This window comes from Tachypleus tridentatus, chromosome 11 (genome assembly GCF_004210375.1).
Source record: "Tachypleus tridentatus isolate NWPU-2018 chromosome 11, ASM421037v1, whole genome shotgun sequence".
Taxonomy (NCBI): Eukaryota; Metazoa; Arthropoda; class Merostomata; order Xiphosura; family Limulidae; genus Tachypleus; species Tachypleus tridentatus.
The window spans coordinates 100009924-100026249 of record NC_134835.1 but is presented as its reverse complement, the minus strand read 5'-3'; the positions used below and the strand labels follow the sequence as shown (position 1 = coordinate 100026249).

Sequence of the window (16326 nt, the reverse complement as noted above, 5' to 3'; positions counted from 1 at the left end):
AACAAACAAACCATGATCTAGTAAGATGACGCGTAAAATAAAATTCATCAAATAATAACTACTGGACTACACAAGGTATGATTTGTAAACAGTTACATAAAGAAACCTTCATTAAATTACTCCTTATAAAAATAATCAAATTTAACACTCGCCCCATATAAACTAAGACATAACACTGTCGTTAAACTTAAACCGAAACATTCCTGTATATCTAGCAAAACAAAACAATTTAAGAAACAAAAATGTAACCCAAGTCACAAGAAACTCTAAACTAATGTGTGGGAAAATAACCATTCAGTAAAAATTAAAAATTAATGTAATTCGATGAACTAATTACTTACTCAAAACCTGCAACGTTGAAAAATATTTTGTTGTGGGTTACTTTTTTTTTTTTTAGTTTTAACCAGTTAGTTAAATGTAAAGCAAACATTAATTGTTAATAGTATGAAAATACTATTATGATGGAAAGAGATGAACATTTTGCATAGTAACATATTCTTTAAATTATATGTATTTTAAATGTCTTTTTTTTTTTGCCAATTCCCCATGTGCTCCTCTGAAAACCTTCCTTAGTCTTATTATGACGATTATCGCTATTCTATCAGGCCATCCCATGAGTAATGTCTGAAAATTTAATACAGAAAGTACATCATCATTTCTGTCTTTGTAGAAGGTTTTAATAACTAAAATATGTAGTAGGACGTGTATAAAAATGTTCAGACAAATAAAACAAACTAACCCAACTCCACGTTTTCAGATCATTAATCAAATAAACCCTAATTATTGTTTTTGTTACACAATGAGCTGTCTGTGCTCTTTCCAACACGGGTATCGAAATCCGGTTTTTAGCGTTGTAAGTCCGTAAACATACCGCTGAGCCACTGGGGGGCAAACCCTTATTAAGATGGATGTGTCTGAGGAGCACATTAGGCATATAATGCTTTATGAGTTTAAAAAAGGCAATAGCGCAGCAGAAACTACACGAAATATTCAAGGCGTTTATGATAAATAGTTTCTCAGTGAAAGAAAATGTTGAAGGTAGTTTCAGAAGTTTAGATCCGGTGATTACAGCTTAAAGAATAAGCCACGTTCAAGTCGTCCGGTTGAGTTTAATGATGATTTACTACTGGCTGCACTTGATGAAGATTGTGGTGTAACAGTTGAAGAACTAACACAGATGCTTAATTCAATCCATTTAACAGTCCAACGTCATCTGAAACAGCTTGTAAAGGTGTCAAAACTTGTGAAATGGGTCCCGCATGAGTTGACAGAAGCTAACCTTAGAGCAAGAATGGACATTTGCATTTTTCTGCACTCTCATGAATGTAACTCACCTTTTTTGGACAAGCAGTGAATGGAGATGAAAAATGAATATTTTATAATGTTTAGCGCCATAGACAAGGACTCATTGCAGGCAACCTGGCTAAAGCACAGCCCAAAATGGACCTCCACCCTAGGAAAGTCTTGTTAAGCGTTTGGTGGGATATTGTTGGTGTGATCCACTTTGAGTTGCTGCCACTCAATGTAACGATTACATGAGACTTCTACTGTCAACAGTTAGAGCGCTTGAATGTTGCACTGAAAGAAAAGAGGCCTGTTTTAATCAATTGTAAAGGAGTTGCGCTACACCAGGATAATACACCGCCCCATACAGCAAGGATTACATCTGCAGAGATTGAAGAGCTAGACTGGGAAATCTTTCAATTCCTTCTTATTCTCCAGACCTCTTGCCCCATCTGATTATTCTCTATTCCGAAATTTGCAGAACTACTTGATAAAAAAGAGTTTGGAACACATGAAGATGTCAAAACTACCCTCTCTACGTTCTTTTCCTTTGAACCCCAAGAATTTTATAGAAGTGGCATTCGGAAACTTGTGAATCGTTGGCATGAAGTAATTAATAATAATGAAACATGCATTATATATTAAATGGCTTTAAAAGAGTTTAAAATCTTTTCCATTTTTCTGAACCTAAAATCGGACATTACTTAAGGGATGACCTGATACAATAAGGATAATGCGTTTTTCTTCATAGGAAGACAGTATACATCAAATAAAGTATGGGATCTCACTGAAAGGTAACAACAAAGTATTGATTTTTATGAAGGCACAATAAAGGTAAACGTATTGGTAGGACATTTCTTCTGAGAATAAATAGTGTCATTGCATTTAAAACGCATTTTTTGCTGCGTTTTCATGAATGACTTTATTTGTTAAACTGGTATAAAATATTTGTTTGCAGACTTCAGAAACAAAGAAGATGATAAACAGTTTTTAGAAGACATAAATCAGTGAAATCGTTTTATAAAACTTATCTCTAAAGAAAATACGATGTCAAGTTACCATGTTTTTAAACGTTATTTCCATCAGTGAAATAAACAGTTCCGTTTTAAAGAATTAAGACGAAAGAAGACTTTAGTTAACATCACAAAACTATTTAATAAAATTTGGACTCTTTTATACAGTCATTTTACTGTTTCACAGATATTTTTAGTTAGTTTATCGTACTTTGAACTTCTTATCCAGTTAACTACATACAGAACGGACCTGGTATGAGCAGATGGTTAGGGATCTCGTCTCACAATGTCGGGAGCGAGTGATCGAATCTCGCGTCGTTTTGTGAAAAATTCAAAACAAACAAATCCTCTCGTAAAGACACAATAGCTTGAGGATTGAAAAAGTGAAATGTCTTCATTATTTTGTCTAAACCCCGTTATATTCACAATGTAAAAGGTGTGTTTTATTCAGTGTTATATCATGAAACATTTTCTGTCATTCACGTTTAAAGCTCACATATTTTCAAGTAAATTCATAAAGACGAAATCATAATTATTTATTGTAGTTAAACGTCTTTAGTAATGAACATACTATTAGCGCAACGTTTTTTTTTTCACATTCACATTCAAACTGTTTGCTCATTGTGTTCTATCCTTTCACACAAAACTTTAAAATACTGCTCGGTAAAACATATTCCAAAGTAAACTGACGTTATATATTTTTTTTAACTGGATATTACAAAACTTCTATCCTGCCATAATTTTTGTAGCTCGTTAATAACTTTGCTTCTTTGAATTGTGCCTAATTCGATATGAAATGTAGCTACTTTACAAATACATAAGCCTAAAGGAAGGATTGTTAAACTTTTATTATTTGAACGCATCCAATTCGCATTGAGTATATGAGAAGCCAAAAAGAAAAAACGTACGAAAACACGGAGATACTAGGAAAACAGTACTAAGAAGTCACATTACAGTACGATTGCGTTTAGGCCTACTTTACAAGAATCCTTACATATGTGGACTACAATACAGGGTCTCAGAAAATTCTGGAACCATAGGCACTTGAACCAATCTTACAGAATGTGTTCCACTTGCTGTCCTTTTAAACGGAAACAAGTTTGCATTGTTATAGCAGGATTAACTGAGCTTTCTTATGCTTTAACAGTGCCTGAAACTAAGAAACGCTGCCAGTTTCTTATTGTTCCAGTCTTCACAAGTACAGATAAACAATTGTAACAAAAACGAAACAAGTGAAACAGAACTAAAAATCATGAATGTCTCCATTATACCAATCTATTTGCAATAATATATCTGAGGTCCAATACATATCTGAACGTAGAAGAACGGTATCTTAAATTAAAACATTGATTTGTATTTCAAACATTAAATATGTTCTAGTGTAAATGAGTTGAATAACAGCGTTTTAAAGTGAAAACAAAACTGCCTTTTAATTGGTCTCTGAGCACTTCCGTTTGAAGCGTATTATTTAAATTTAGCCGAGATAAGCCAATAATAAAGGACATTTTGTTCATAGACTTCATGTAGCTAGGGGAAAAAAAACAGTTCCATATACTTACACAATAAACCATGTTGTTGTTTTCATAGGCACGAAAGTTGTGTACGGATATTAAAAATGGGTTGTTATGTACAAAGCGTTTATGATAGTACACTAGGGATTTCGACATCAATTACACATGATAAATCATTAACATATGTCAACATAATTACTTCTATGAATAAAATAAAGCTGTTTTGAGTGGAAACTCGCATGACATATTTGAAGCACTTCACTGAAAAATAAATGTATATATGTAATGATTTAGGTTTTTAATAATACCAAACAAGAATCATTAACTCATCTGTCTCCACAACGACGCTTATTCTTTCAAACGAACAGGTTAATGTATTGATTTCCACGTGGCATTGTTGTACTTTGGTCGTTAAAATGTTACGTTACAGGCAAATAAAACACAAAGGTTAAAATAACAGAGTAAACGCCGCGTGATTCTACAGGGTGTTCGGAAAGTCACTGTGCAGTTTTGTCTGTTAATAAATATATAAGTGCACAGTGACTTTCCGAACACCCTGCATTTTTTAGCCATACAGTTACTTCACTAGGAATACTGGGTGGTGATGACTAGCTGCCTTCCCTCTAGTCTTACACTGTTAAATTAGGGACGGCTAGCACAGATAGCCCTCGAGTAGCTTTGTGCGAAATTAAAAAAAAAAACAGACTAACTAACTAATCATGCAGATAGGGCAGAATAAAACAGTAAAGACAACTGACGAAGTGCATTACTGCTAATCGTGCAGATATAATAGTATTAAATACTGTAAGTAGTTGACTGAGATCCAGAGCTACCAGGCATACATTTACAAGAGATAAACAGTATAAACAGCTGCCAAAGATATTGTTATTAGTCATGCCATTGTAGAAGTATTAAACAGTATGAACAATGTTGACTAACACATACTGCTGAGCACGCGCCACTTCACTCAGGATACACGCTGCGCAGAATTTAAAATACGAGTATAATCTAAATACATCGTAAGTATCCCAACGATCTACGCACAATAAAAAAATCACACCAAGTTGTTGGTTACAAAATACATAAAAAAGTTCGCATTTTTGCATTTTTCTAACTGTATTGCTAATACATTGTCTAGTAACCAACCTACTTGCAAAGCAGCCAACTGAAACGTTGGTATCTAGTTGCGTTTCTGAAAAACGCAACTTTCTCATTACAACTGAATGTTTGAAATTAAGCTGTAAACAACAATCAAGCTTTTCAAATTAGAACGTTTGGTTTGTTTTAAATTTTGCGCAAAGCTACACGAAGGCTATCTGCGCTAGCCGTCCTTAATTTAGTAGTGTAAGACTAGAGGGAAAGCAGCCAGTCATCACCACCCACCGTCAAATCTTCGGCTACTCTTTTACCAACGAATAGTGGGATTGATCGCCACATTATAATGCCTCCATGGTTGACAGAGCAAGCATGTTTGGTATGAAGGGGATTCGAACCCAAATTAGAACGAGTACAACAACTGGAACAACAATGGTGACGTTTTACAGACAGACTTAATATTTTTGTATGGCAAATCCACTATGATTATCTGCCACTGTCCCAAATTTTGAAATACTGACCACAAGAAAAAAAGCCAATCATCACCATCCACACTAAGGGGTAGCCTCTCGTGATGACGAGAAACCACTTGAAGTAAAAATGTATTCTCAAGACAGCTGGTATGGGTATTAAAACATTGATTAAAATACAGAACAACGTTTCGACCTTCTTAGGAGGTCATCTTCAGGTTAACAAAGAGCGTTGCAAACATAAGGGATAGTCTGTCAATTCTATAATGCACCCACATCAGAGAATAAGTTATGAAGAATTTACTTTGTAATCTTAGAAAAATCTACCTACAGTCGCACACAAAGTACTTCGGCAGTTAAGATCTTCATTTAATAAATCGACATTAAAGTAGATATATCTAACTTCATGATAAAATAAATGATTACATAACTGCACAAAACGAAACATGATATGCGAAAACTAATGTCATACTTGATGGGATTTAAGTCTGTGGAATCAGACAGCCAATCCATAACTGAAATGTTTTCCTTTATTTCACAAAGTCATTTCTAGACTTCGCAGAGTTTTCTGCTGGAATACAAAGTTCTGTCCAAAACGCCTTCTGACACTAGATAACAAGTGTGGGTAAAACATATTTTAATACTTTGAAACAATAATTACTTCTTCTACAGCAGAAAAGTCGCCAATGCCTGATGAAGAAAAATAAACTCAAACCTTCACACAGTCTAAATCATCTTTGAAAATTTTTCTATAAATTATTCTACTCTCTTGCTCTAACCATACTGTTGCTTTCCTTCGTGAAAACGTTTTAACAACGGTTGGCATCTCAACTTTCGCTCGTGAATTTTTTGACCATCTTGTTTCAACTCATTGGCAGCAATCCATTTTTTTTCCAGCTGCTCGAATGATTCTTTTCTCAAATCTTGTTTGGCTTCCCACACGTTACAGTATTCTCAGTTGTTTCTACTAGTAGCCCACATGATGCTTTTTGGTAAAGCGAGGTTACCTGCTATGTTTATGATAGTTTGTTTATCACTTCAATTTTGAGGTCGTTGCATTTTGTTGCTTCTTTTCTTTTTAAACAATTTCAAATATGCATTTCGTGAGTATATACTATTATATTTAACAATTAGCAATGAATGGGTTTTATATAAAATATGTTCACACTCCAACTACATTATGTTTTCGAGAAAATTTTTACCTCAGCATAATGCAAAAAAAGACGGAATTTTTTAATATTTTAAATAACAAATCCACACCCCTATGTGTTCGAACTATTTTTAATAAATAAAAAATCATTTAGCCAATACGAAATATTGTTTGTTTTTGATTTTTTTAATTTTGAGCAATGCTACTCGAGGGCTATCTGCGTTAGCCGTCCCTAATTTAGCAGTGTAAGACTAGAGGGAAGGCAGCTAGTCGTCACCACCCACCGCCAACTCTTGGGCTACTCTTTTACCAACGAATAGTAGGATTGACCGTCACATTATAACGCCCTCACGGCTGAAAGGGCGATCATGTTTGATGCGACGGAGATTCAAACCCGCGACCCTCGGATTAGGAATCGAGCGCCTTAACATCCTGACCATGCCGAGGAAACTAGCTTGATTTTAAAGAATAGACCCTATTCAGATAAATGTGTGAATAACGTAATCCTACAAATGATAATAACTCCAAACAAGGTATATTTTCAAACATCGGGTACTAGTTCACAATTTGATTTTAAAAAGAAACCAACACTAATACACCTTCAAAGCAAAAACTTTTTGACAAGTTCTGCGTTTTAATAATTTTACGGAACAGGCTCGCATTAAGATATTTTATGAAAGATGTATGCCAGTGACTTATTCTATATATCTTCGTATTCCAATTTTGTGTGTGTGTGTGTGTGTGTGGATAGTTAGAAATATTAATTGTTTAAATTAAACGCTAGTTACTTCTGAAATCCCAATCTACTAATAAATTATTTTGATAAAACTAACCTAAAACAACACCTTGCTCCGACACAAAAGTGTATTTTGTGATATTCCGAATTGAAAGATATCCCGCCTTGTTACGTCGAACCATATTATTTAGCCACGCTCCTAAGCAACAGTAAGATTTGTCTATTTATAATTAATACATTGTAATGGCATGTAGCTTGTTAGTTGCAATCACTTGAAGTTTTGTGGAATGACAAAAATAGATTTGTTTACATAAATACACATGCGTATATTGGAGAACTCACTTCCAAACATTTTGCGTGGAAATTTACAGAACTGTTGATAACAAAAATTATGACCACACGTATCTGGAACTAATATAAAAGTAAGCTACCTTACGCATGTGAAAATATTTTGTTATATACCACAAAGCAAAAGTATTAATTCACAACATTTCAGTCGTCAAGATCACAAGTTGAAAACTGAAAACTGAAAACACAATTTAAAATACATACCAAACAAAGAAATCAGAAGACAGCATGCGTATTTCAGTACACATCTTGTCAATTCTGTATTTAATAGTAATAACATTACAGTCATTCCAAACCCGCATCGTCATACCATCTTTCAAAGCAACTCGGATTGGTAAGTCTGTATCGAGTTCCACTCCAACTGAAGACCTGCAGGTCACTTCACTCAAGACCTGTACAAACGAGTGTCTTAAGACAAATTGTAAAGCATTCAGCTTTCAAGCAAAGGCTCCATCTTCAAGCATCGACCGAAGTTGTCAGATCGTTAAAGAATTCCATTCCTGGAACACCACTGACGACTTCTTAAAAGATGACAATACTTTTATGTTCTATGAAGTAAGTATCGTTTAATGGTTTGATAATATTTTTATTCTAAGAGAAAATAAAAAGACTTCTTGTGTCTTTCATGAATCTTTATTCAGTCGTTGATACTTAAGGAACAACATGCCTTTATATAACTGATATTGGCACAAACTTTACAATTAATTCTTACATAGTTATTGTACTACAACTAGTTTTAACATTAGAAATATTGCAAAGTGTCACATTAGAACGATCAACAGGATCTTTTTACATTGGAACGTCCATAACAAAGTAAGAAGAGTTAATAGCTTTAACCACCACATCTTATAAAAATTTAATACCTAGTAACATTTACTAGCAACTTTAGTTAAAAATTACAAACTGTCATTTATAACCTTTTAAAAATGTAATTACTTATTTTGTCCTACAAATTGGAATCCACATACCACATTTCTACCATCACTAAGTGTGTGTGTGTTTTCTTATAGCAAAGCCACCTCGGGCTATCTGCTGAGCTCACCGAAGGAAATCGACCCCTAATTTTAGTGTTGTAAGTCCGTAGACTTACCCACCATCACGATACGAAAATGTTAACAGCAGTGGAACTTAAGCCGACATCTACTCTCAAGATTCGTGTTTATAGCTCAGTCCTACAAGTGTTTGTTTCCAGTTTCCCTTGTTATGCTCACTACAAGTACCTAAAACCCGATTTCTAACAATCTTACAACAGTAATTAAAAGCTTTTGTGTTTAACCGTATTTTGATGTTTAAATGACATAATGTGATTAGACTAAAATAATCTAGGGCTCTCGACTTGTAATCTGAGGGTCGCGGATTCGAATCCCCATGACACCAAACATGCTCGCCCTTTTAGCCTTCGGGCGTTATAGAGTGAAGATCAATCCTACTATTCGTTGGAAAAAATTAGCTTAAATATTCACGATTGGTGGTGATGACTAGCTGACATTGCTAAATTAGGGACTCCTAGCGCAAATAACTCTCGCAGAGCTTTGCGCGAAATACAAAACAAACAAGTAAATTGTATCATCTGAAAAATTTAGATTGACGATCTATCTTGTATCATAACTACACCAGGTGGATTTTTGTTCTGTTACGTTACGTGACCTGCGTTTCTTATATATGCTTGTATCATTAACACAAATTTGCCCATTGTTTATAACTTTGATACAAATAGATGACAATATGAAATTAATGGTAAAAAAAACCTTTATCTTCTTTACACTCAGGTTCTACCAAAATGGAACGTTTTCGAGACGGTCAGTATTTGTTTCTTTGTGTGTTTTATGTACCTGAACTTATACAAATAATATGAGTTATATTAGGTGTAGATCTAACTATCACACAAGTGTTATTTTTTATAACTGTGAACAACACGCACAATACTTATATTCTCAACCCTAAAATAAATGCAGACGCTTAGACTCGTTTTCCAAATATTTTGTATCTAATAAACTGGTAAAAAACATTATATAATATTATGTATTTTGCGTTAAAATACTGTTACAAAATAACATGTATCAAATATATAACTTCATAAAATAACACATGTGAAGTTGAAGATAAAAGTTGCTTGTAAACGTACTTGAAATTCACCCTCGTTATCCGTGTTAATATCAAAAGGACTTTGTAGTATGTTAATAGATAAAAAGCAAAATATATTATTAACATGATGCATTTTTAACTTTTTCAGAACAGGAATTCTATGTTGTATATACTACAATTTCCCTTAACCTTTAGCAGTGATATTTTCACTTTTCTGGTGACATTCCTGACCATCAGCAACGACATTACCACTTTCCTAGCAACGTTCCTAATTTTCCTTAATGCTGTATTAAGTGCATGACTTGCTTTCCTTAACAATTATACAATATTTAATAACTGAAGCTAGAAGTACCATGAAAAACCTTAGAGATTCTTTCCTTTTAGTAGAAGTTATTAAATTATATAGTATTCATTATTTGTTCCAACAAATTTAAAAGATGACACTAAAAAGGAATGTTTCGTAACATTCTCCCCACGAACTTTATTACGAAGGTAACAGTATATATATATATATATGATCCATCCTTGAAAACCTTCAAATATTTCATTCCACCAAACTTTTCTTAATGTAAAATAAAGATAAAATAAAGACAATTAAATAAATTATCACCAAACACAAGTAACGCATTTTGTCAATTCCGGTCAATATTTAACAGCAGCTTTATTTAGATTCTCGTTTTGTTTGAATACAATTAAATGATGCATTTATTGTGATGTCACTAAAGAATTTAATTTTTATCTCTACATAAGATCACAATTCATGCTTGCTCTATTTGTGTTGCTTTTCAGACACCACTTTCGGTGAATAAACCCTATGGATCTCGAATAGTAAGTAAATCACACTTCTAGTATCAGATGTAAAAGACTGTTTAGTGTGTAACGGATTTAATATTACATATTTATTTTAATATAAATGTTTGTTTCAGTTTAGTACATATTTACAAGTGCGTGTAACTTAAATTGTGCATTGCGAAAGTCCCGTCTGTTCTCTAAATACAGTCATGTGAAAAAATTAGGACACCCTATGAAAGCCTGTGTATTTTTGTAACATTTTTGGATATATAGATATATAATCTCAATTTTAACAATACTGAAAGATTATAGGAATATAGCTAAACTATTAAAACTGAAGAAAAGACTTTTCAAGATCTTTTGTAAATGTAATTCTACAAAAATGCATATTCGAACTGATGAAAAAGTTAGGACACCCTACACCCTAATAGCTCGTGTTACCCCTTTGGCTGAAATAACTGCAGTAAGACGCTTCTTGTAGCCATCTACCAGTCTCTGACATCGGTCCGAAATAAGTTTACCCCACTCCTCAATACAGAATTCTTTCAGCTGTGAGGTGTTTGAGGGGTTTCTTGCATGTACAGCCCGTTTCAAGTCACCCCACAGCATCTTAATGAAATTAAGATCTCGGCTTTGACTCGGCCATTCCAGGACTCTCCATTTCTTAGTTTTCAGCCAGTCCTTGGTGGATTTACTGGTATGTTTTGGGTCATTGTCGTGTTGCAGGGTCCAGTTCCGCTTCAGCTTTAATTTTTTTACAGATGGTCTCACATGTTCCTCAAGCACCCTCTGATACACAGTAGAATTCATGGTGGATTCTGAGATTGTGAGCTGTCCAGGTCCTGCTGCAGCAAATCAGCCCCAAACCATGACACTTCCACCTCCATGCTTCACAGTTGGTATGAAGTTCTTTTCCTTGAATGCTGTATTTGGTTTGCGCCAAACATGTCCTCTGTTCTGGTGTCCAAATAATTCAATTTTGGACTCATCTGTCCAAAGAACACTATTCTAGAAGTCCTGGGCTTTGTCTACATTCTCTCTGGCAAACTTCAGTTTGGCCTTGATGTTTCTCTTAGAGAGCAAGGTTTCCTCCTTGCACACCTCCCATGCAAGTTAAACTTGTGCAGTTTCTTTCTGATTGTAAAGCATGCACTTTTACATGAACAGTAGTCAGAGTCTGCTGTAGGTCCCGTGATGACATGTTAGGGTGTTTGGAGACCTCTTTTAGCATATTGCGGTCTGCTCTCGGGGTGAACTTGCTTGGACGACCAGACCTGGGCATGTTGGCAGTTGTTTTGAAATCCCTTTACCTGTTGACTATTTTCCGGACAGTGGAATGGCTGATTTCAAAATCTTTTGAGATCTTTTTAAATCCCTTACCAGACTCATAAGCTGCTACAATTTTCTTTCTGAAGGCCTCAGACAGCTCTTTGGCTCCCACCATGGTGCTCACTCTCACTTCAACAGTCAGGAGCACACCAAACTAAATGTCTGAGGTTTAAATAGGGTAAGCCTCATTCAAAATGCTGAGTAACTATCTTCTAATCATGTGCACCTGGTGTGATACACCTGTGTGTGAGTTGAGCCATTTTAAGTGGGAATAAATGTGGAGGTGTCTTAACTTTTTCCTCAGTTAGAATATCTTGAAAAGTCTTTTCTTCAGTTTTAATTGTTTAGTTATATTACTTTAATCTCTCGGTATTGTTAAAATTGAAATTAAATATCTATATATCCAAAATTGTTACAAAGATACACAGGCTTTCATAGGGTGTCCTAATCTTTTCACATGACTGTATGTAGAAGATTCTCGAACGTAAGAATCAACAATATACGGTGTGCGTTAAATACCAGTATTGTTGCTTTAGCTGAAATTTCTAGAAAGTCCCCCCTCAAGTTTATGAAAGGTAACTAATGCATAGGAGAGAGACAGTTGTATAATATTGTTGGGTCGCTACAGTTAGTATACTATAAAGCTCGGAAGCCATAATTGTGATAAATGCTTATCAATCGGGAAAGTACAGGAACGTTTAAAGATTTCGAACATTACGAACCATTCAACTTTAGATACTTAACTTCGGACGTTAGTATTTTTATGAAGGAATTGTATAACTTCGGATATGAAAAGTTTACATAAGATCAGACAAGAATAGAGCTATCTAGCACTCCCGTCAAGTGAAGTGTACCTGTGTATCATCGAAGAATTAATTTGCTCTCCGTGAACCGATCCAAACCAGACGAAACACTTAGTATTGTTTGTAAAACTCTTGCATATGAATCATCATTTGTAATAAGTATTATTATAAATTTTACCGTTATTTGTACATTAAACTATATTTGTGTTAAGAAAGAAAATTGTGTCAAATGTTGTTAACAGATATAAATTTGATACATATCGATATGCAATTAACTTTTAAATTGAAATTCAAATTTTCAGTTATTTGATCGTTTCAGTGAGAGATATAAATAGAGACGACAAGACGAGCGGAAAAACAAAGGATAGGCAAAGAGAAGTTCGGTTAGAGAAAACTTAAAAACTGGCCGAAGTTAACCATCATAGGTGTATGTGTTAAAGTGAGATTTAAAGTAAATTTTCTGACATTTTAGGAAAATAGTTTGTCTTGACAAAGGATGTTTTAAAGCAGTTGTGTGTGTTTTATTACAGCAAAGCCACATATCTGCTGTGTCCACCGAGAGGAACCAAACCTCCAATTTTATCATTGCAAATCCAAAGACTTACTACTGTCCCAGTGGTGGACTAAACTGGTTGAAACCGTCTGTGTAGACTTTAACAAAAACAGATGATTATTAGAAATAGATGAATAAACGAAAAGCAAGCGAATATCGGAAGTTAAGGATGGAACTTCAGTAACTCGCGAGGCAGTGAATAAAAATAGAAATATAGTTCGGCTTGTCAACTGAATTTTACAGCAACTAAATAGACCTAAATGGGCATTTGACAAGAAGACGAGAGCTCTACAATGCATAACATATAACTACGAACTTCATAGTGTGAAGACGTTTTATTTCTTTGTTCAACTTGTTTCCAATATATATATACATGTGTATTATTTTGAAAAAACAAATAGAGTGCGTACTGTTTTTTTATTATCGAATCTATCACCAGCAAATTACAGGCACCTACTATAAAATAATCTTTAGCCCAACATACTCATTTATTTACATTACTGTGTACCACATATATTATTAAAAAGTAAGTTCCTGACGCTAAGGTTTAACAAATTACCATGTTTTATCCTTATAATATGAGTGTAAAGTTAAAGTTGATGTTTTTGATAGAAGGAGTGATCTGTTTTTGAGCACCTTCTATGGAATATTTCTAAAACATCTCAAATCTGTTAACTTAAAGAGCAGATAAAATGTTTTTGACAGAAAGTTTAAATAATATGTTTTCTGAAGAGTATTCTTGTTTTACTATTCTGACAAAAACTTAATACTTAAGTACGTGAAAGCCTAATATTGATGTATTCAGCTATTATACAGGTAATTGTAACTTGAAGAGCAGGTAAACATTTCCCCACATGGTTGTTTTAAAGTTCAGGTGGTCTGTTCGTTGTGGTTGTTGTTGTTTTATTGCGCTTAACAAAAAATGATCCTAATGGCTTTGAAAAACTGATACTACTATATGAGAACATGGAAAAAAATACAGAAATCATTAGAATTCAGATAGAGCCATTCTTAATGTTAAACTATTCAGGAAAGTCAGACAATTAGAAACAACTATTGCCACGAAAGCTTTGCCTTACTTTGACCCAAATAAATGGGATTGACAATCACTCTTAGTATTCGTCAAGGCCCGGCATGACCAGGTGGATTAAGGCGTGCGACTCGTAATCTGAGGGTCGCGGGTTCGAATCCCCGTCGCACCAAATATACTCGCTCTTTTAGCCGTGGGGGCGTTATAATTTGATGGTCAATCCCACTATTCGTTGGTAAAAAGAGTAGCCCATGAGTTGGCGATGGGTAGTGATGACTAGCTGCCTTCCCTCTAGTCTTACACTGCTAAATTAGTGACGGCTAGTGCAGATAGACTTCGAGCAGCTTTGCGCAAAAGTCAAAAAGAAACAAACAAGTAATCGTGAACAGCTGAGGAACGTGCTCAGCGACATCTCGTCTTGAACCTTTTAATCCGCAACCAGGCACGCTAATCACTAGGCCACGCCTGATGAAAGATGAACTAACTGTTTCAAGACAATTTATTTAAAGGAAGAAGCAGTAAAAGGGTTATTGATTTTTGCCCTCATGTACAAGTTATTTGTATACCAGACCTTTTGTAATCGTCCAATTGAAATATTACATTATCCAATACTTTTTATGTCAATGAAAATTATTATTCTGGGACAGCTTCAAAAAGCCATTTTCTAATTAGGTAATCCTGACGCATTTAAAATTCCCAGTATTAGGAAATTATTATATGTTTCTTTAACACTGCATCGTATATTATCGTCCCCCAGTGGCTCAGCGGTATGACTGCGGACTTACAACGCTAAAATCTGAGTTTCAACACCCGTGGCGGGCAAAGCACCGCTAACCTATTGTGTAGCTTTGTACTTAATTCAAAAACAACAACATCGTATATTGTTTTATAATTTTAATATACTGTCCTGAGCAGAAACCTTAACTTACCATATGCTTGCTTAACTATTATTAATAATTATAATTATTAGAATACCAAACGTTTTATATTATTTTAGATAGACCTACAAAACGGCTGGTGGTCTTATGCATACGAACTGTTTTACAAGATTCCCATAAACCTCCAAGAAAATGACATTATGGTGGCAGACTTCTGTCTGTACGATGAACACTTTATTGATCAAATGTCGTAAGTTCCTTTAAAAAAAGTTTATTTAAGTTTCAGTTATCTTTAATTATCTTTAATATTTTATTTCAAGCTAATTCAGCTCTTAAATGGTGCATATCCTAATCGTATGCCAAAAGAAAACTATCCTAATTATGTTTAATATTTAAAGTAGCATATGTATTGTATTGAATTGATGAATTTCGTTAAATGTTTACATTCGTAAACACTGTTTTAATAAACTTTTTAATACTAACTAAATTACATTAGTCAGCTCTTATGTAATTATAGTTTCATTGACACACTTCTAACGTTGATCTGATCTTATGAATCTGAAATCTCTTCTTAATTTCTTATTACATTAAAATATAGGCATGCGACATCTAGAATAAAACTTTGTTCTATGTTATGAAAACAGCTTTATAATTAACAGAATAAACACCGTTTTGTTTTTCATTTCTTTGTTTTTAGGACCTATTTCGTTGGAGTGTTCAATGGTAAAAAATTGTTGCTTAGGTTAAAAATATATCCAACTCGTCATCAAATTTACGTAGCGTACAAAGAAACCATGAGCTCTTCCGTTCAAAAGGTGTTCTACGACTCCTCCACTCCCCAAGGAAAGATGATTCAATCTGGTTTTTGCTACCATGCTACAATACTTCTGGCACCTAACGAGAGTATTGTTACGCTAAATGGTGTAATGTTGGCGCAAGTACCAAGGTATTATCACCCAAGCGAAATAATTAACGTCAGAATAGACAACAGAGGGATTCTGCTTCCGCCTTCCGCAACTTGTTATATTCTGTGATTGTTTTCACCGATAAAACTTATTAGCTATTGTGATGGCAGCATTTTGGAAAAATATTTTCTTACATGCACGGAGAAAACAAAGTGATCAGATTTTAACAAATCAACTTTGTAAATTGTTTCTCATTGTTGCACGTCACTTGATGACTTATGATCTGGTTTAAAATATGTTAGCACAAATATAGTTTGTTTTTTTTCATTAAATAACAACACAGT

General features: G+C 34.3%; 1 protein-coding gene across 1 annotated transcript; it reads left to right on the top strand.

Annotated features, from left to right (window-relative positions):
• Nucleotides 1–7698: 7698 nt before the first annotated feature.
• Nucleotides 7699–16326, top strand: LOC143231560 (uncharacterized). Its single transcript, XM_076466080.1, has 5 exons — nucleotides 7699–8162; nucleotides 9377–9406; nucleotides 10482–10520; nucleotides 15197–15327; nucleotides 15775–16326. Exons 1-5 carry the CDS (start codon nucleotides 7836–7838, stop codon nucleotides 16109–16111), a joined length of 864 nt encoding a protein of 287 aa, XP_076322195.1. The 5' UTR covers nucleotides 7699–7835; the 3' UTR covers nucleotides 16112–16326.

Bases quoted from the DNA above. Each gene is read 5' to 3' on its own strand.
- LOC143231560 (XM_076466080.1), top strand. From the start codon at position 7,836: ATGCGTATTTCAGTACACATCTTGTCAATTCTGTATTTAATAGTAATA. The intron at 10,521-15,196 runs GTAAGTAAATCA...ATATTATTTTAG, and splicing joins AACCCTATGGATCTCGAATA to ATAGACCTACAAAACGGCTG. The intron at 15,328-15,774 runs GTAAGTTCCTTT...CTTTGTTTTTAG, and splicing joins CACTTTATTGATCAAATGTC to GACCTATTTCGTTGGAGTGT.